Source organism: Orcinus orca, chromosome 3 (assembly GCF_937001465.1).
Source record: "Orcinus orca chromosome 3, mOrcOrc1.1, whole genome shotgun sequence".
Classification (NCBI taxonomy): domain Eukaryota; kingdom Metazoa; phylum Chordata; class Mammalia; order Artiodactyla; family Delphinidae; genus Orcinus; species Orcinus orca.
The window spans coordinates 106,914,645-106,937,202 of NC_064561.1; the positions used below are offsets into that span (position 1 = coordinate 106,914,645).

Sequence of the window (22,558 nt, forward strand, 5' to 3'; positions counted from 1 at the left end):
GGGGGTCATCGTCCCTAATTAGGCCCCACATTCAGCTATACTCCCTTCACTGGGTGCAGGAAAAAAGAAAATACATAAGGCATGGTTTCTCCCTCAAAGACTTTATAATCCAGTGAGATGTGAAAGTGGGTTTTTAGGTACATGTACCTGATGATAATCCAGTCTCTTCAGCAACAGCATGGCCTGTAAGAGGGATGTCCCTTGCAGTGGAAAATGGTCACTAGATGGCAGTGTCACCCCACAGTCACCAGCCAGGATGTCTTTGAATTACTTGCATCTGTAGTTAGCATTGGCCAGGAGATACAACAGCAGATTCTTTTCCAAGATTGACAAAGACAGCAGATTCCCTTTAACCTTTGCAAAATTAATTCTACTGTTCCTTCACAAGACCTATCTAATAAAATCACTGTCATAATACAGATGCAAGAAAATATCACATCTAATTCTCTTGAAAATTATACTAATTTTGAAAGTATTTACATAGCTTTGAATTTTAGGTATATCTTTAAATTCAGGTATTCTTTTTTTTTTTTTTTTTTTCTGCTGTACGTGGGCCTCTCACTGTTGTGGCCTCTCCTGTTGCGGAGCACAGGCTCAGCGGCCATGGCTCACAGGCCCAGCCTCTCCGCGGCATGTGGGATCCTCCTGGACCGGGACATGAACCCGTGTCCCCTGCATCGGCAGGCGGACTCTCAACCACTGTGCCACCAGGGAAGCCCTATTCATTTTTTATAATCTATCTACTTTAAAGCATTTTGATAACATAATGTTGAAGACAGCATAATAGAACCACAGAATATTTATTTTGGAATACATTTTCTTATATTAAAAGTTTCAAAACCAATTTGGGAAACTATATGACTTCACCCTACTCAGCTTTATTCAGTTGACTCAGTCTACCTTTTGGGTACCTATTACATAAAAAGCTTAACAATAAGAAAAATTTTTAAGTCTACTACTAATATAGTAAAACTGTATTATGACGCAAAACACTTGTTGAATCTGGGAGTTTCAAATTTAAATCCTGGTTTTACCACTTCCCAGGTACCTTCTGTAGCCTCTGTAACCTCGCTTTTTTGATTTGTAAATGAAGACATTTAATGGTCCCTGTCTCGAGGTTGTTCTGAAGAGTAAATGAAATAACACCTTACAGGAGCTTAGCACAGTGCTTGATGCTGGTCCCTCAGTATCCCCTGGGGATTGGTTCCAGGACCACCTGTGGGTATCAAAATCGTCTCATGCTCAAGTCCCTTAAATAAAAGCGCAGACGGTGGGTCCTCCATCTCAGCGGGTTCTGAATCTAAGGATACAGAGGGCTGACTGTATGTTTAGTGTATGGTTCAAATGACTTAAGGTTACCAAAAGGGAGATTCCAGAGGAATCTTTCCATTTTTCAAGGTATTTCAACTATGATTTTATCAAGACGTACAGATACTTTGCTTGCAGCTTTCCATTGTCTACTTGGTGTTCCCTTGAAATAAGCTTTTCCTGCAAGGTATGCAGTTTGTATTAGTGCCAGGTTTGCAGTGTTGGTAACCATCAGTCTGTTCTTTGGTGTACAGATGGCTTCTGAGCTTTCTCCAGAATCATAAAGATCTTTAAAGGGTACTAACTGGAAGGTTAGTGCAGTTCAAGATAATCCTTCTTTTAGTTAAGTGCACTGTAAATTTTCTGACAAAACACATAGCTGCCTAATTAAAAAACTTAGGTAAACCTGCTGCCTCATAGTTTTATCAGCCATTTCCACAGGATAGGGGGTTGAGTTCAGAGCACTTCCCTGAGGTGTAGGTTTGTTTCGTGTCACATTCAGTGCTCTGGGTAAGCCAAGGCTCACCATCTTCATTGTTCTTCATCCTTCCTCAGAACAACTTCCTAGAGAGCATCAGGCCATATCTTAGTTTGCCCTTGATCTGCTTTATGAAGTACTCTGCAACTGTAATGGCTGGGGATGAGGTAAAGTTCAGAATAATCATGAGCTGCACAGTTGCATAATAACTGGGAGTGTGGGAATAACTCCAAAGCCCACAACACTCAAAAGGACTAATATTGATATATTTTAAAGGTCTTAGGTTTTTCTTTTACCTTAGTATTATAAATAATGATGACATTAAAATTAACTTTATGTAACATTTAGAATCAAATTATTGTAGGTTTAATCCCATAAATAGGAGCATGCTCATAGATGTGTTATTTAGGACATTTGTCACAGTATTATGTGCTTCCGTTTAGAAAAAAAATAACCACTTGAAATAAATGAATCAAAAGAAAACCCTGCTTACTATAACTCTGCTGTTGGTAGAAGAGGTTTGGCCTGCATTAGGAACCAAGAAACATGTCCACATCAGTTTTCCAAGTGGTTCGGTGTTGTGTAAAGTGGTACCTGGGGAAGGAGTACACAGGTTTTTAAATTTTTGTTGACTGAAGGTCTTTTGGAGAGACAGGAACAAACACACAACACTTACATGACAATACAAAGACTATACTAAAGAGCCTGATACCACTGATGTAGTGCTGAGGAAATTCCAAGGATAGTAGATAAGTGAAAGGCCAGAGTGCTTTGGTGAGTTGTTTTGGGCAAGGGGGAGGGATTTGGTTGAACAGGTAGCCTGAAAGAGCTTGCTAAGAGGAAATCATGCAGAAAATTGACAAGTCAGAAATCAATGTAATATGCTTATTATACTGTACATGGGGGAAAGTGTTGTGTGGCAAAGGTCCAAATTAAAGATGACTTTGAAAAAATATTGAAGTATAGTTGATTTACAGTGTTGTGTTAATTTCTGCTGTACAACAAAGTGACTCAGTTATATATTTTTTTCATATTTTTTTCCATTCTTATTTATCACAGGATATTGAATATAGTACCCAGTGCTATACAGTAGGACCATTGTTTATCCATCCTATATATGAAAAATTTTAAGTTTAACTTGATGTATTAGGAAAAAGAGTGATCGTAGATTTTAAGCAGTGCAATTATTTGATTTTAAAGGGAGGAGGGAGTAGAACTAAGGGAACTTTGTCAATGTTAGACAATGAATTGGAGGAAAACTAGAATCTAAAGTGTTATCATGTTGTCTTGTCAGCCTAAGTATTCCAATTAAGACAACCTGGAATAGAATCCTATTCTATCATACTAGAGTTATAGTCTTTATTGCCTTGTTCTTATTTTAGAGATGGGAAAACGTCTTTAGATGTAAAATTACTTTTCCAAAGTCACATCGACAGAATAAGGTTGGGAGTGAGAGAAAAGATGGAATTCATGCTACCGGCAAGGTGAATGGTAGGAAAACCACTGTAATCGAGTGGTTTAGACCTTTGTTTCCAGCTCTGGGGTCTAAATTCTACAAGTCACTAAGATCCACAGACTGTGACTTGTCTTCCTGGTGCCGTGGAGATAGGAGAAAAAGTCCTCACAACCAGGTCCAGGCTTTGAGTACTATCTTTCACAAAGTTCCTCCATTTTTAGAAAGTGGGTGGGTTTTTTCACTTGTTTTTCCATAACAGGCCTTTTCATCTTCTCACGGGCCCAAGAAACCCATCTCAGTAGATTGAAGCCCTGAGTGGAATATTTCTGGTTTAGAGGAGGTGGAAAAACGTTTATAGCCAAAAACGTTTTCCCTAGGAAGCAGGGTGGTGCTGGGGGAGTAGTTCTTTTTCCTTGAGCTCAAGGCTAATGAGGTACCTTGAGAGAATCATAAGAATATATTTTTGTCTCACTTGGTCTTTCTCCAGTTTTCAATTTGTGGAAAAATCAGCCCCCTTTCTATACAGTTTCCTATCCCTCCTTCTTTAAACAAATTTGAAAAGAAATAATGTTTCTTCTGTGTCAGCAGGATGCATGCTAAGTGCATTGCTCTGGTGGTGACTGCATAGGAAGTGAAATGGAAATTATAGTTTATAGTGTGAAATGGATGGGCACAAGGCTTTTATCTTAATGTAAGCATATCCATAAGTGTGGCCTGAATTGAATTAAGAGTATACTAATGATGCAGTCTTTACAGGAAGCTTCATCTAAAATATATAGAGCAGTGAAGTTACTGGCTTGCTTGAACCTAACATTGCCATCAACTAATCTCAGTTTTGTCATTTGTTTATAGCCAAAAACGTTTTCCCTAGGTTTGTTTTAATCAAATATAATTTTTTTCATAGTCTAGATTTTCATTTTAACTTGCTCACTGTTGCAAAGATTTAAACATTTCATACAACTCATACCCCAGAAACATGACTTCGTCTAAAGAAGGAAGAGGGTAGCTCTAGTTAGTCCATGTAAACTGGGTGTGTGTCTCACCCCCCCAGCATGCCCCTTATAGAAGACCACATCTTTATTTTTATTTTTAGATAAAAACATAAAACTGGAGTTCTTATTTTAGGGATGGGAAAACATCTTTAGACGTAAAATTACTTTTCCAAAGTCACATAGACTGAATAAGGTTGGGAGTGAGAGAAAAGATGGAATTCATGCTACCGGCAAGGCGAATGATAGGAAAACCAGTGTACTCGGGTGGTTTTGACCTTTGTTTAACTGGAGTTCAGATAACTCTTTTAAGATGAATCTGATCATTTTATAGCCACAGCTTATATGTTTTTTCCCCAACAACCAGTGAATTCCTATCCTGGAAAGCGGGAAGCAGGGGGAGTAGGGGTGGTGGTCCTGTGAGAAAATGCAAGGAGAGGGAGAGGAACCAATAATCAGATAAACATTAATTAAAGATAAAACATTGTTGTAAAGGCCACTGGCATAGTCCACTAAAAGCAAGCTAAAAAAATTTTTTAACTCTTCTTTTCAAAATACATTATTATGCTGGAAGTCAGCCAGCCACAGTTAAGTAATCAATTCAGTTTTCATAGAACACAAATCACATGACCCAAGGGCTTGGCATCATTATCTCCAATCCCGTAAATTTGAACATCCAAATTCCTGCACCTTTAAATACCTCTGTTTATCTTGGAAGTGTTAACCCGTGAACTAGCAAAGCCTCCTCCAATGATATCTTTGGCCTCTAAAGTATTTCTTGAAGAATCAATTTTACTTCTCTTTGGAGACAAAATACCAAGATTGGACTGGGTAATTGGTTACACAAAACAATCAAGATGACGTGGGCTCATTCAGGATCCCCAAAGTATATGAAACAGAAGGTGCAGATAAATGAAGGGTTTACTTTCATTGTGCTTTTTGGTTCTCTGACTGCCCTGGCAAAGACAAAGGGCAGTTCACTAGTGTTTTTATCTGGTGGGGAGGGAAATTATTTCAGGAAAGCATTTTTCGTGATTTTCTATAAAAATGAGAGAATGTACATTCCTTTAATCTGTAGATGGGAGATTTATCAATTTTCTAATTATTCGTGTAGTTCAGCAGATTAGTACTTAATAATGATTTCCTGAATATAGCAAAATATCAATGAACGAATATCTGAGATAAAGTTCTTTTACGTTGCCTGTGTTTTTAAACTTTTGTCTGATAATTTGAAGTTGCCTTTCCAACTGACCCTCTCATTAATACCTTCCTTGATTCAAACATTTCATTGGTCTCTTCCCAGTTGAGAGTAAACAAATTAACACTGAGAAGCCATTTCATTCCTTTTACTTGTTCCTTCCCAGTTGAGAGTAAACAAAGTTGATGCTAACCAGCCTTTCATTCCTCCTACTGGCCTCTTCCTAGTTGAGGCTAAACAAAGCTGACACTGAACAGTCATTAGTCATTACCCCTGCAAAGTCAGTTTCTTCCTAGCTTTGCCCTTCTTCCCCCTCCCCCAAGCCCCCAGCAACATTGCACAGGGCTCTGACCCTCTTCCGGCCAATCTGGTATTTAGGACCTACCAGTTCCCCCACCCATCTCCACTGGAATTTGGAAGGAGCTGCTGTCAATTGCTCCCCATTGTTTCTGTTTTGAATAGTTCTAAATAAGCTCAGACCCAGTTACTTAACGCCTACTCTTTGGAGTTTGCATACCTTGTGCTAAAATCTTTCAGGACCTGTACTCTCAAGGTCACTGTAGCCTTATCAACAGGCCAACTCTCCTATTTCACCTACCCCAGATTCCTCCTCCAGGGCCAAGCATTGTATGAAGTGACACAGCAAGGAGGATAGTGGAGGTACTAATTCTTCGCTGCATTATGTTTTCTAACATTCTGGATGTTATTTCAGTTGGTGGCCCCTGCCTCCTCATCAGTTTTTACCTGTAATGAACTAATTAACAACAAGAATATTACTCATCTGTATTATTATCGATACTCTCTGGGAGCTTTGTGTGTGCTGTTGCACTCAGCCTTCCACTTTTACCATTGGGTGATCAATTTTGAACACTGAATATGTCAGTTCGATTCCATTTCTCATATTTCTGAGTGGTACCCTTAACAGGATTTCTAAAAATATCGTTGTGGTTTTCACTGTAGTCATCTACCCTGTTTCAATACTTTGATTTTGCTTTTGCCATATGACTAGAGATGGTTGCAGTTGACAGTGAAATCTAATGTGTGAACTGTAGAATATGTACTAAAACAGGCACACTGCACAGGGGTTTCTCAGGCGCTTCCATCTTCATCAGGTGTTTTCTATATCAGAGAGACTGGTGAGAAACCACTGAGTTGTTTTTCTAGATAGTCTCACAATAGCACTTTAAGGTAAGAAGTCTTTAAGGGCAGACAAGGAAGAAATGAATATGCAAAGGCTTCGGAAAACATCTGCTGAAGAACTGGGCCTAATGAGAAAGAAGAAAATATACTATCCAACTGGAATGTTGTATATCCACCTTTCTAGAATTTTTTTTTTATTATTATTTCTTAAAATATAACCCAATAAAGATCATGTTATCTTTATGAAATTATCTTTGCAAAGCTGTTTTGGGGTTCTCTAAGCAGATGTTCACAGTTTGCCTTTAAAAAAAATCTTACAGAGGTTGAAGATAAGTTTTATTAATAAATGTTTACCCTTCGTTTTAGTTAGCTTTAGTGGTGAGTACCTTTTAATTCACTCTATGAATATGTGTCCCTTACTATTGATGAATGGGTATGAAGTTGACTATGAGAATAGCAGTGATTTGTTTGAAGACAGTCTAGCTTTTAGGAAATAAATATATGACTTTCCAGAAGGCTAGAAAATGTATGATAATATTTGTGTTCATTTGTAATATACCCATAGTATCATAGATGTTTGATCTGAAAGAGAGCATCTGGCTCAAACCCCTAATTTTCTAGATGAGGACTCTGCGTCCAGAGAAGATAAGTGACTTCTTCAAAGTTATGCAGATAACTAAAATCAAGTCCTAGATCTTACTAATCCCAAATTCAGTGTTCCTTCCACCACACTACACAACCAAAATACTTTATGTACTACTGGAATTAAATTTAAGCCCATAAAAAGTCCATTATTGATTGAAATCCCAGAATTATTTCTAATTTTTCTACTTTTATATTATTAGTCTCACTCCCCTGAGAAGTCCGTATTATTTTTTCTGTTCCTCTAATGGGAACCTAAAATATCTTGGTTTCTATCTCAGTATCACACTGAAAATATTTGCATTCATTTATGCTTCATATCCAATCAATATATAATAATTTTGTGTCTACAAACCATCTATTTTCTCCTTTAAATTATGAACTGGATGGCAAGGACATTGATGATTTCCTATTTGTTACAGCCCATGTAAAGTACACTTCGGGACCCTATGAAAGAAGTGTGACTTCTTTCAATTTCTTTTTTTATAATATCTTTGCATTCTGGGGCAACCCTATATGTCTGTTGTGTGTGGCATATGCATACTCTCTGTGGGCATTTTACTAGGTGATGGTCATTATAATAGGAATTACTATTACAGCCTCATTCCTTCTGTTTCCTTTTATTAATTAAGCCCACCGCTTGTAGAAGCGGTTGGTAGCAACTAGCCGAAGAAGCTGATCACATGGAAAACATCTTATATAGTCTTTAAAGAACCGGTTTCAGTTAATCATATAGTACAACATAATTATGGAATCTGAGTATTAGAAAGAACATTGGAAAGCGATCTCCTGTGCCTACCCTGGAAAAATATTTTAAATAAAAGTGAGGAAATCCTCAACAAGCCATCAACAACTAACATAGGTTACAGCCACTAAAATCAGTTCTTTTATATCTGGTTTAAATCCTTATTACTGCAGTAGAATTCTATGACATGTCTCCTGTGGAAGGACTATTTAACATTGTTGTGAGTGGTGTAGGACATCGGTAGAAAAAGCAGCTTTGTTTTCTTCAGATATTTTCATAACCACCTATATTCTTTGAAAAATATATTTTTACTTCTCCTGAAATTTTTAATATAAAAAGTTATCCTGAAAGGAAATGAAAGGAAGTGAATGATATCAGAACTCATTAAAGTCAATCTTGGGAACGATTTGCCTCGAAGGATAAAGAAGGAAACAAATGTTCCCAAGCAAGTCAAAACACAGACTATGAGATTTTATTTGCCACTGCCCATCAAAAGTGACTATAATTTGGGTGGGTGAAAAAATTAAACACTTGGCTCCCAAAGAGATGTTCCTGGATTCAGATAAAATACATGATCTGGTGCCTGGCTACATCCACAATCTTTACAGCACTTCTTTACCGAGAAGAATTTAGATTATACTGATTCTGAGCTGGAAGTCCTGAGCTGGAAACTCCTTTGCTACTAAGGAAACTTTCTTGAGAAATAACCTTCTTGCTTCTATATACCTGAAGTCAGCACATTAGAAGATGAGTGACCAAAAGAAATATGTAAGTCAGAAAGCTGCACACCATTCAGGCAAAATCTGGTTCGAGAGGAAAGCTGTTCCCATGATTAGTGAGCTTCCCCAGCTAGCCTGTAGGTGGGTGTGTTTAACAGAAGGAAGCAATGGGAACCCGCCTGTCAGCCAGCCTTTTGAGCTAATTAGCTCAGCATACAACAAAGATAAGTGAGCCTGGGAGGAGGGCCCCCTGAGGGGTCTTTAGATTCTGGGAAATGTCTGATTGGCAGATGTTAAAAGAGATTCTTTGGTAATCCTGTGCATCAATGAGCTGCACAAATTCAGACCAGGACTGCAAGAATTCAGGCATGAGGACACTGTGCAGCAGGCTCGCACAGGCAGACCCAAGATGGACAGAACCTTGGAATCCTTGAGACACATCATTGCCCAAGTCTTGCCTCACAGAGACCCGGCTCTAGTCTTCAAAGACTGTAAGTACTGAAGGGAAAAACGTTTTTTGACTTTTTTAGAAAATAGTCCTAAATGTCTAGTCACATCCTATTTAAGTATGTTTTCTCCTAAATCTCTGTAGTCGTGTGCTGTGGTCTAAGTGGTATTTAACTTGTTCCTGACTTCAGACAGAATAATTTCATTTCACCTACGGGTATCAGTCGCTGGGATATTTTGTCAGTGATACATCTTGTTAACCGTTTAGAAGTCTGTCTTAAAATCTAAGATTTGCCTAAGACTTAATGAACTTTTCCAGATGATTTTTAAATAAATAAGACTGATTGGTACTAGGATTAAAACTAAAAATAACTTGAAAATGATAATAAAGTATGTCTCTTTTTTAACCTGTTTAATCCTCCATACCATATATGAGTTATGTTTAAAAAGTATTGTGTTTGAAATTTTTTGTTGCAAACAAATTAATAAATCACCACTGAGCTCTTAAATTTTGATAACAAATTATAACACTTTAGTTTAAAAGGCCAGTAAAATGAGATGTCTTCCCACTTCTGCAACAACGCCCTCCCCCTCCCCCCCAAAAAAATCTAAACAGCTATGGCAAAGTTATTTCAAAATCTTTTTTTAATGGTTATGAAAAATAATTCAATCAAGATTTCCAATTCTAGCAATACTATTAGACCATTTATCATGTAACTTTGTTTCTGGAACCAATTTGATTTCCTGCTGCTGCAAAACAGACTATCTTCACCTTGTATCTTATCTACAGTGGGTTTCATATTACAAAGGGCTTCTGAAACAGAACTTTGCTATGGAACTGCCCAAAAGGTAAAATGCATATGGAATTTTTTTTTTTTTTTACTTCAATAAGTTACAGCTTTCTTCTTTGTGAATCTCGTATGTTTGTCTCCATCAAAACATCAATGGTTTGTATTTTTGCTTTCTGATTGCTGAATAATGTTCGTTTCCAGATGTCCTTTTATTTTATATTTCTCATATGTGTGATGAAGAGAAAGAAATGTTAGGCAATTTTATTCTATAAAATGTTCTTCTTAGAAATTAAATTGTAACCCATTTGCCCACTAAGGCATAAAGTGAAAGCCTGCTCTTTCTTTCTTTTTTCTTTCTTCCTTTTTTCTCTTCCTTTCTTTATTTTGCTTTCTTACTCCTCTTACTCTTTCTCTTGCTTTCTTTTAAATATTGTCTTCAAGCATGTGTCAATAGCTATGTTAGAACAAATAAAAATCACTCCCTCCCCCAGACTAGCCTGGAGTCTATTCAGGTTTGGCATGTTTTTTTAAGTGAAAAGGGGAGGAAAGAATGCCTCTCTCCTACAATAGCACTGCATTCACTAGTGAAGGGTAAAAAGGATCTTGACCTGCCTAAGACTTTGGATGAACTGTAGAGGACCAGGGATCATGTGGTGAGGGTTTAGATAGTAGAAACAGTAAAAGGAAATAGAGGTGAAATTTTTCACTGAGTTCATTGTGAATTTAAGAAATTTAATCTGAAATTATATGGCCCACTTTTTGAGCTGAAATAAATCCCAGCAATTGTTTAGTTTACCAGAGAGAATAAAACAGAAAAGGATTAAAATAAAACATACGTTAGGTTCCATCATCCAGGCCTTTGTGGGAACTCTTTTATATGGAAAAGCAAAGAAGTGTCCTGTTTTATATACTTCATTCCTTAACATAGAACTTAAATTTCATCAGATATCATTGCCTGCTTACCCTAGAATGGGCTGCCACTCTACAACTGCTTGCATGGCTTAATAGGTGTGAATTTTAACTTTTGAGCCTCTCCCTCCAGGTGTTTCTAATCTGAAAAATGACTAAATGAAAGTAAGCCAAAATGGCAGATTTCTGTGCCAGGGGTTTTTATGATATCCAAACATCCAACCACTCACCATCCTCATGGAATAAATGGGAACAGTTTCACTTACTTTCTGGGGCAGACATCACAAGTCTGCCTAGGGCCTATGCCCTGCCTCAGCAACCTACCATGCATGTGCCAGGGTTTAGCACATGGACTCATTTTCTTTGGCACACCCATAAGTTGCTGCCACCACAATCCTGCTTTATACAGCCTGTAAAAAGCTGCTATCAACCTTGAATAGCAGGTTCTAAGCAGCCTCCCTTCCTCCTAGTCACTCTTGGCTCCTTTTCCCCCACCCCAGGCCCGTCTCTTTTTGCCAGAAGGAAAGAGCTAAGCACTTGAACACATCACTGTCAATTCCTTAAGAAAAATTGCTACCTTGCTTTCCTACAAGATGAAAAGCCAATTCAACAATGCTTAAAACCGTGCACAGTTGAACAAAGGAGCATAAAAAAAAAATAATAATATTCTAAAAGTGTTTTTCTAAATTTCTCTTCAATGATGCAAAGGCAGTTTTTTTCTCTTTATTCTTCAGAAACATATAATACAAGGAATGTAAACGATCATTTGATTAATTTGTTGCCCTCCCTTGGCTTTTGATTTGTTTAAAAACAAGCAATAGTAAATTGAATTTTCTCTTCAAGTTGGTCAGGAAAAGTACCCAGAGAGTTTTCTGGTCTGAGACCGATGCACATGGGGATAGTTACATTCATTTAAGGAAATAAAATATGAATGTTTTTCTCAGCCAAGGAGGCCCTCCAAGTGGCATTTTGTAATGTATTAAACCTCTCATTTGTTTTAGACAGGTGTTCATCTGGCAAAAGTTGTAATTTGTTTTTTATTTTCTTTCCTGAAAGGAAATAAATTTCATGACATTTTTTCCCTTTTTCTCTATTTTGCGTTTCAAATGAAAAATAACGGAAAGAAATTTTAAATGAGGTGGGCTCTCAGTTTGTAATTTGCTCATCTAAGCTGACACTGGACTGTTCTTCACTACCTAAATGTCTCCATTTTGTAACAGGTATCTCTGGGAGTCTCTACCACCAGACAGAATCTCTTTGTAGAGAAATTAAGGCATATATCCATGTTGCCCTTCATTCTTGGCTTTGTGCAACATCCAGTTTCTTTTCATGTGTCATGTGTCACAATCAAAGATGAGCTATCCTGAAAGCAGCCCTTGTCAGCTCTTTTGAGAGTTTGTGTGTGAGCTTACTATCTGTTTGCCCCTGTTTAACAATTTCTCACATGCTTTCCCAAAGGAAATCACCGCCCCATGATTTCAAGATGTCTGCACTTTCAGATCCTACTCTGAGCGTTAACCCTTCAAATTACAAGAGCATAATATGCTTATCTGCCATCTTCGGATCCTTCTTCATGCATTAATAGTAATGCTAAGATGTCAGTCCTCATCATGTGATTAAGGCACTATGCTAAGAAGGTTTACTCTTCACAGCAAGCCAATAACATAGGTACTATTGATTTATAGGTGAGAGAACTGAGGCTTGTGGAGGTTAAGGTGACTTGCCCAAGGCCACACCTAATAAAATGACAGAGCCAGGATTCAAATTCTATCTTCCAACCTCTCACCTTTAGCCACTGCAAGACATTGCCTCTCAGAGGTGTTACATTACCATGTCATTTGTGCTGTCATGGCAGTATCTGTTAGGAAAACAGAGGTGGAACTGAAATGGACTCTTCTGGGTATATGGAGAGAGCTCATTAAATAGGCATATCTGAACAGGAGTGTAACAGGAGAGTAATAAGGGAAGGGCATTTTTGAGGAGAGAGAACAGTTTGTCCAAAGGCAGATCAGGCAATACAGGAACAATGCATCAGGGGAGGTGGAGACAAGGCTGAGAAGGCAGGTGGAGTCACGCTCAAGTGTAAGCAACAGGGGTCCATTAGAGTTAGCAGTGATCGTAGATTAGTTCTGGAAGTGTATGGCCTCATGTTGTATTGGGGAAAAGATTATATTGACATCTGCTACAAGTATACTTCCTGATACTAAGCTGGAGAGAATTGCAGATTTTTCACAGCAAGAATCCTTTTGCCCATGCAGGCAAGATGCAATACATGCCTATAGGGAGAAACCACTTTCACTAAATAAAGGCCAAAATCAAGGCAAACTTTTCAGATAGTTAAAAACTATCTTAGCTGTCATTAAAGCCATGAGAACATGTTGGTTTCTAGCACTGATTTATAAAGTGAAGTGTTAGATTTCACTGTTCCCCAAAATTTTATAATGAAAAAATATGGTGGAACATTTAACTAAACATTGCACGATTAGAAAAAAAATTTCTCACATATTTGAAGTGCATTAACTCTCCCATTTGAGGAGACATTTTCTGCATGAAAGGTTGTATTTATACCAGTTAGGTGAATACTTCAAAAAGTACATTTTTACCCTTTGGAAAAATTGGACCATACTATAGAGCTATTAAAAACATCTCAGTAATCATGAATCTGGCTGTATGGAATGCAAGAGAGGAAAAATTCTCAGGAGTCAAGTATTTTCCGCATCCCATGCTTTTTAGAGTAGTTATCTAATATCTATAAATTTGATGATACATTTATGGTTTTTGCATTTCACATAAAGGAATGGAGTAGGATGTGAGGGATGAAGGCACTTGTGCAATAAAATTCCTACACGTATTGCTTTGCATTCCACCACAGAAAGTGTGCTGGAAAGAGCATGGTTAAAAAACAAAAAACAGGGACTTCCCTGATAGCGCAGTGATTAAGAATCCACCTGCCAATGGTGGGGACATGGATTCGATCTCTGGTCCGGGAAGATCCCACATGCCACGGAGCAACTAAGCCCATGTGCCACAACTACTGAGCCCATGTGCCACAACTACTGAAGCCCGCGCGCCTAGAGTCCGTGCTCCACAACAAGAGAAGCCACAGCAATGATGAAGCCCACACACCACAAGGAAGAGTAGCCCCCGCTCTCCGCAACTAGAGAAAGCCCGTGTGCAGCAATGAAAGACCCAACGCAGCCAAAAATAAATAAATAAATTTATTTTTTAAAGTGAAGTATTGTTATAAAAAAACCCAAAAAACAAAAAACTCCACTGCTTGCTAGCTCATTTTGGATTAATGATGGCATCTTAATTACAATAATTTGAACTCTGATAATTTTAGCATCTAAACTGTGGATGTCCATTCTACTGAAAAAGCCTACTCAAAAGCTAGTTTTACTTTATCTATTACAGGACACAACTATTTTTATTGAATTTATACTAAAAGAAAAATGCAGATTTCATTTCAGCTATCTGTGGCATAAGCACTGTTCTCCTTTTTTCAGTAAAGATACATTTGGCAGAGTTTAAATACTGAAAGTCTTAGTGCCAGAGGAAAATTTTTCAAAATGGAAAAAAAGAAGTGGCTTCTTGATCACTTAATGGCCATATCTGTCTTAATACATTTATTTCTTAATATATAAATAAGATTTAACAAATCAAAATAAAATATGAGTGACACCCATCCTGTGATCAAATCTGGTGCCTCTTCATGGTCTGCTGTCTCATCTCACCATAGGCTTTTTTTTTTAACAGTTAAGATTTGTTAGCCTGAACTCAACTTTAACAACTTCTGAAACTCATGTGTTAAGTTACAGCCCATAATAGGATACAGCTGCACAAGGGTGAGTTTCTAAGTTATGATTTTTCTGTTTAAATGATACGGTTTTACTGATTATGTGCTACAGATTGATTTAAGAAATGTAAGACAACTTTAGAAGCCTTTCATAAAAGAATCTTCTTTATTTAATACATTTCATATTGGTGTTTTAACCCCAAAGGCTCTTATTTCTTTTCTTCCATGTTCAAATGCTCATATAAGTTTAGTCTGTCAAGGCAGTTTTAAAAATCCTATTTTAAAAGAAAAAGGAAAGAAAAAAGAATCCTACTGAAAGTTTAATAATGACAAAATAGGCAATTATTACACTCCCTGTAGTTTTCTACATTCTCTCTCTGCTGTCCTTAGAATACTGTTTGAATTATGGTGTTGCTTTTTTTTTTTTCCTACTGGGATGATAATCAGTTGATCCCTATTTTGATCTCATCCCATTAATGCAGCTGTGGGAACCCATCATCTAGTCACCACCCCTTTCACACTTATGGGCTGTATAGTGTAGTTTACATTTTTCTCATATGCCTCTGTACTATGAGTTATAGTTTTGCTGGCATGTTTTTGTCCACACCTAAGTTGGAAGTCCCAGGAGTGCAAAGCCATACCTTGCACTTCTATGTAACCCCCAAGGTGTCTCCCACAAGGCCAGGCACCTAGCAGGTGCACAACAGACTTTTCTGGTGGCTGATTTGTTTATTTTCTCCCTCACAAAAAGGGGGAAGATTTTTCCCATTGTCAAGTGAAATATGATGAAATAAATGGTACTGGGACTTTCTAAACCATCATCCATTGACACCTTAATCACAGCCTAATTGCATGCAGGGTTAAGCTGACAGCCCCATGAAACAGGAGGCAGCATGGAAGAAGGATGGGCTGTGAAAATAAACACAGCCACCTCAGGCAACTTCCCCAGAACACTGCCTCAGGTTGGCCTTGGTAGAGCAGCCCAAATTATCCCATATACCACACTGGCAGTGACTCAGATTGCCAGTCCTTATATTCATCCTCAGGGTCTACCCTCAGCTCTGGGTCACACAACTCTGTGTGCACCAAGCTCTTTAGGGCCAAACTCTGTCCGTGCCTTGTACATAAACCCTAGTTGGATAGCTGTGGCAGGGTCATGGAGAGCTTTCTTATAATGACTCTACCCGGGGAAGGTATGTTACATGCCTAAAGCCACATTTGCACAGATTTGACCATTCTAACTAAACAGAACTGGTCAGCAAAGTAACAGTGTTTGATTTTTTTGTTTGTTTTTTGTTATCTTGGATCCTTGGTTATCTAAAGTCAACAGTCCTACAAAGTCTCTGAAATATAGTGCAGTGTCAGTGCCCAATGGCACATGGGAAAGATATCAATATATACTTCCTAATTGGTTAAGTGGATTACATGAGGTTTTTAGTCTGTGTAGCTTTTGTGATTGGATGACATCATTTGAACCATGGTGCACAGATAAAGCACATTTGGGAGCTCAGGCCTGCTATTGCTGCTGCCGTTCAATTGTGATATATTTAATGACCTTTTATTTTAATGTCTTTGTGATTCCCTCTTGTTCCTTGATATTCTCTCCCCTCTGCCTTCTTAAAAAATTATCTTGTACATCCAAAGATATTTTTTTAAAAGTGTTATTTAAATTTCTCCCCAAATGACTTATAGTTCAGCAATTTAAAATTCTAAAGGTGAAAATTAAACCAAAACGAACGATGTACTTTTTTGCATATTATAGAGAATCTCCCAAGAGGTTAATTTTGTAAAAAAAAAAAAAAAAAAACAACCCAAAGAATCTTAATTCCCTCAGAGAAAGTGTTCAGGGTAGAGAATGGGGACCAGACCAGAAGAAAAGAAAAAGCAAACAAAAGAAACACAACCAGCTTCCCAGCTGCTGAAGGAGCTAGGCACTGACTCTGGAGCGTTACTAAAAGAAAATAATGCTGGGAACAAAGCAAGACTCTTAGCTGTCTCAGCTCTGTTGTGTGGCTGTGGCTACCTTTGAAAGAGTATCTACAGAAAAGAAGAAGGGGCCCAAGATTCCTACATATTGTACATGACACACAAGCTGTGTCAGCAAGATTCCATTAGCCTGGTCAAAACTTGTCAAAGCCTGAGGATGGTTATAAATGTTTAGACAGCTGGCTCTGTTGGTCAGTGTCCTGGAGTTAGCCTAGCCAAGCACAAGACCCACAGGTACCCCATTTTGTGTGAATGGCAAATTGGCATCATGCCTTGAGCTGGCTCCTTAAATTATCTGGGGGTCCTTTTCCTATTTCTCCTCAACAAATCTAGGGAATCACATTGACAAAAACAAGTTGTACATGATTGAATTGCTAGAATAGAAAATACTGATTAACTTTATTTTAAAGTATCACCTGCTAAGGGTAATTAAAAGATTATATTAAAATATTGCATAACAAAAAAATCCATCTGTTTGGAGGCAGAGAATCGATTTGAAAATATGTTTAGCATCTTGAAAGCCTCTTAATGGTTTATCCTTAAATGGTAGCCTTTCCAATTTGTCTTTAATTGTTTTTGGCAAGGGAAATTTTGCCCAGCTAGAATTTTTTTCTCATGTAAGGCATAAAGAAATTGCTTCTTTTTTTCTGATAGATTCATAACATAACATTCATAACATACTTTTAAGACCCTTTATTACTGACAAATGACTGTCTTCCCTGCAGGACTTACCTGGTATTAGGTAATTGAACTGGGCAATGAACTATAATGTTTCTACTTTCCTGAAGCACAATCAGTCATTAACATTGATTTCAAATAAGAGTTAGCCCCTCTCTGTAGTTTTTGCTAAGAGCAGTTCTATTGCCATTAGCATTTATTAGAAAGTGAAAAATTGGGACAGACATCCATGTCTCCAGATTTTGAGACATGTAGCATTTCATCTATTTATTTTCTGTCCATTATGAAGCTTTGACTTTAAGAGTGAATGATATTAAAAGAGCTTTCTTTTTTCCATCTCTGAACTCTTCACATATTTTGGAAATAAATTAAAAAGCACAATGTGTCCAATTAGGAATTTTCGGATTTGAGAATATTTTTAGAATGTTTAATGACATGGTTTCCAATACAAGAACAGTCAGTCTCAAAGATGCAACATGCAAGCATATAATCATGCTTTTTCCTTTCTTCCTTCACCTTCTCTAACCACAAATAATAGCTAACACTCTAGTGCTTACTATGTGTGAAGCTCTATTCTGAGCATTTTCCATTTTAAGCTTTACAGCAACCCTGTAATGTAAGTACTATATTTTACAGATAGAACAGGAGCACTAGGTAGGTTTCTTACAGCGGTAACGACAGGATTCAAACCCAGGCATTCTGGCTTCAGAGTCCATGCTTTTAACTACGTAAGGAAACTGCCTGCCTGTTGATAAAATGTGGAGATAGAAGATGCAGTACACGTTTTATTGTGTTCAAACCAAAGCCCCTATAATCCATGGGGCATTTACATCCTCTCCATCTCAGAGTTCCCATATGAAAACATATATCATGTGTCCCTATTAGCATCTTCATCGTGTCCAATCTATGAAAATGACAAGCTCTGAGTTTTTAGGATAAAGGCCCTCTGAGTGGCTTCATGCTCCTTCCAGACTACAAAAGGAGCATTCTCTTGCTTGCTGTATCTCCTACTCACTCACAGATTTTCTGCCCAAGCTCCTCCCAGAGAGACATTCTTCCTGGGCTCACCGAGATGCATAAGAGCAACTGCACATTCTCTCCAAGTATTTCTGCCCTTGTTCTTCATGAATGGAGCCACTACAGGCAGCTCATCACCTCAGGCAAAGACAAAGGACAAGGAACTCTGTGTTCCTGCCTTTCTCTCCCACTTGGGTAAAGCTGAGGCACCAGAACAATAGGATCAATTTCCAATTATTAAAAGAAACAAACTCCCCTTACCCTGTCTCTTATCAAATTGTACCCCCTTCCTAATGGCTTCCTTCCCTATTGCTCCCACACATAATTCCACAGCTGAGGCATTACTGTTTTTCTTACTCTTTTTGTCAAATGCCACTCTCCTTTGAGAGCACAGTTCCTATCCCTTCCCCCATCCCGGTGTAAATCTCATTTTTCTGAGGTGGCTCAGATTAGGCCCTCCTCCTATGCATATTTTTATTCTTTAATTAATTTATTTATGTGTTTTTGGCTGCATTGGGTCTTCGTTGCTGCGCGCGGGCTTTCTCTAGTTGCAGTGAGTGGGGGCTACTCTTCCTTGTGGTGCATGAGCTCCCCTCATTGCGGTGGCTTCTCTTGTTGCGGAGCACAGATTCTAGGCACGCGGGCTTCAGTAGTTGTGGCTCGTGGGCTCAGTAGTTGCAGTGTGCCGGCTCTAGGGTGCGCAGGCTTCAGTATTTGTGGCACAGGTTCAGTAGTTGTGGCTTGCAGGCTCTGGAGTGCAGGCTCAGTAGTTGTGGCGCACGGGCTTAGTTCCTCTGCGGCATGTGAGATCTTCTTGGACCAGGGATCGAACCCATGTCCCCTGCATTGGCAGGCGGATTATTAACCACTGCACCACCAGGGAAGTCCCCCTACGCTTGTTTTTTTCTGACCTTTTCAGTTCACATTTATCTACTTTTCCCCTTGAATCTGTTTAATTATTGTGCCATAAATTTTAAAGTTTTAAATATTACCTTAAAATCATTTCTGTTCTACAATGTAGCAGTCTAGTATTTTGTTAACAAATTATATTATGAATTCATTATTTCTGCAATCATATTGTAAGCCTTTATGAACAGAGGCCTATTTTGACTGCTTTGTTGTTGTTTTTTTTTTACTCTATACCATCAAAGACAGGGTTACCAGATACACCAGTGCCTCATTGCTGGTTAATTGTGGTGTTCTGTTACACAATTCCTGATCTCAGAGACTACTTTCAAATCCTTTTCAACACAGTGCTCCAGGCAGTCAACATAAATGGATTAGAATTGACACTCTGAGACAAAAGTACTTACCATTCCTGTTCAGGATTTCCCTAAGTCCTAGTTATCATGAAGGTAAAGCCCCAGCTGGCGAGCAACTAGCAATCACATGTTTACTCCGCCCAGGCTTCATCTTTCTGCACCTCCTCAGCCATCTCCATCTGAGCCATGGCTGCCACCACCACATCCATGCTGTGTGGGTACCATGGTGGTTCATATAAGAAACCTCCTATCTAGAAGGAAGTCTTGATCTCTCCATGAATCGTAGTACCTTCACCTATCTTCTGTATGTTCATTCAGTTGCACAGTACAGATATGTAGTTTTCTTAGATTTCAAATGAATTCAACAACTGCTTCTAGATGAATAGCCCTGTGCTAGATACCAAGGAGGCTACAGAGGGGAATGAACTAGAGTCCCTGCCCTCTAGAATCAGTCAGCTGTGAGGCAAATAACATAATAGTGTACTCTATAAGATGAATTGTTATCACAAGGCATTTCATTCCTCTGGCCAGAAGTAAGTCCAGCCAAGTCTGACTTGATAAATTTAGCCTGGAGCACCACATCTATTTTATTACATGGCTTATAGGAGATTAAGTGCTAAGACATAGGGCCACTAATGGAATAAGAGCACAGAAAAGTACATTCATATGGGCTAGAACCAGTGGGCAAGGCGTGATGGAGGACGTGGCATTTCCTCTGAACTATGAGAATAAATTGGATGGATAGAAGGGAGGGGCAGAAACAATACTCAGGATAGGAAGGAGAACTTGAACCAAAACACAGGGAAAAAATATGCAGTATATGTTCAAGGACAAGTAAAGACACTGCATTTGCTGAAGCTGATTGAGGATTTCTGCTAGAAAGGGTCAAAGGTTGGATGGTCAAAGTGTTCCACATTGTCGGATGTCTTCATTGGTCAACTGCCTTCTGTGAAGTTTGATGCTGAACTTTATAATCAGAGAGAAAGCTTGAGGAAGGAGAAAATGAAAACCTCATTTATGAAAGACTTGCTTGGGGATCTAGTTACCACTCGGAAAACTGTCCTATTCAGATTTTAAAACACAATGAAGAAAAAAGTATCCACACTAATATCTATAAACTGCATAGCAAATTGTCGTCTTGTTGATGTGAAAATTTTCAAAATTGCTGAAGAGGTTTGTCTTAGTCAGCTTGGGCTGCTGTAACAAAATACCATAGACTGGGTAGCCTAAACAACAGAAATTTATTTCTCACATGTCTGGTGGCTGGAAACTCCAAGATCAAATTGCTGGCACACTCAGTACTTTGGAGAGAGCCCTCTTCCTGGTTTGCAAATGGCTGCCTTCTTGCTGAGTCCTCACAAGGGAGAGAGAGGAAGCTGTGGTATCTCTGTTCTTATAAGGACACCAATCCCATCATGGGGCTCTACCTCATAATCTCATCTAAACCTGACTATCTCCCTAAGTCCCCACTTTCTAATGCCATCATATTAGGGGTTAGGGCTTCAACATATGAATTTGTGGGAGACACAGATGTTTAGTCCATAACAGGGTCTATTACATGTGTCTGAGAAAACAATTTGGAGCAATGGAATTCATTAAGAAGTTTGATGTGCAAAGTCAATTCAGAGGTTAAATTGCTTTCTTTACTCTCAGATGTTATGAACTGATAGAAATCACAAAAAGGAACTGGATTTCATGCTCTTGTTCCTAGGATCTCCCCAACAATTCTCTCTCCTTCCACTTCCTCCCATACCCCCAGCCTCAGCCATTTGACATTCTCTTTCTTTCTTTTTTTTTTTTTTAAACGTCTTTATTGGAGTGTAACTGCTTTACAGTGGTGTGTTAATTTCTGCTTTATAGCAAAGTGAATCAGCTATACATATACACCCATATCTCCTCCCTCTTGTGTCTCCCTCCCACCCTCCGTATCCCACCCCTCTAGGTGGTCACAAAGCACTGAGCTGATCTCCCTGTGCTATGCAGCTGCTTCCCACTAGCTAATTATTTTACATTTGGTAGTATATATAAGTCCATGCCACTCTCTCACTTCGACCCAGCCTACCCTTCCCCCACCCATGTCCTCAAGTCCATTCTCTACGTCTGCATCTTTATTCCTGTCCAGCCCCTAGGTTCTTCAGAACCTTTTTTTTTTTTTTTAGATTCCATATATATGTGTTAGCATACGGTATTTGTTTTCCTCTTTCTGACTTACTTCACTCTGTATGACAGACTCTAAGTCGTCCACCTCACTACAAATAACTCAATTTCGTTTCTTTTTATGGCCGAGTAATATTCCATTGTATATATGTGCCACATCTTCTTTATCCATTCATCTGTCGATGGACACTTAGGTTGCTTCCATGTCCTGGCGATTGTAAATAGAGCTGCAATGAATATTGGGGTGTATGTGTCTTTTTGAATTATGGTTTTCTCAGGGTATATGCCCAGTAGTGGAATTGCTGGGTAGTATGGTAGTTCTATTTTTAGTTTATTAAGGAACCTCCATACTGTTCTCCATAGTGGCTGTACCAATTTACATTCCCACCAACAGTGCAAGAGGGTTCCCTTTTCTTCACACCCTCTCCAGCATTTATTGTTTGTAGATTTTTTGATGATGGCCATTCTGACTGGTGTGAGGTGATACCTAATTGTAGTTTTGAGTTGCATTTCTCTAATGATTAGTGATGTTGAGCATTCTTTCATGTGTTTGTTGGACATTCTATTTCTTTATAGTAATTTTACCAGTTAAACATCAGTTACCTTGACAAAGGCAAGACCAATAGATGACCTGTAGTATTAAACCCTGAAGTCAGAGAGTTGCTCAGCTTGGCTCCAGCATCAGCCAAGTTGTTATTCATCTGCATTCTCTGGGTCTCCAGCTGAGGATTCACTACCTCTCTCCTGTCTGGTGTCCAGATTCACTATGGATGACCAATTTATCTTGTCATGGCTGTGGATAAAGCCCTTTTCCTTTAGTGTCCATTCAGACAAAGTAGA

General features: G+C 38.5%; 1 protein-coding gene across 5 annotated transcripts in view; it reads left to right on the forward strand.

Moving 5' to 3' along the window:
• LIX1 (limb and CNS expressed 1) overlaps positions 1 to 22,558 on the forward strand; it is a 999,195-nt gene that overhangs the window by 942,215 nt on the left and 34,422 nt on the right. The window contains exons 1-3 of one of the 5 annotated variants that reach the window (XM_033400672.2): positions 79 to 9,166; positions 9,913 to 9,971; positions 14,579 to 14,667. Coding sequence is in view for 2 of the 5 variants with exons in the window: in XM_049707524.1 (XP_049563481.1) it covers positions 9,085 to 9,166 (82 nt within the window). In the remaining 3 variants the exon portion in view is untranslated. Of the gene's footprint in view, positions 1 to 78; positions 9,167 to 9,912; positions 9,972 to 10,007; positions 14,668 to 22,558 lie in introns of those variants that run through there. The other 4 variants (XM_033400685.2, XM_049707524.1, XM_004263509.4 and 1 more) reach the window with 4 other exon arrangements.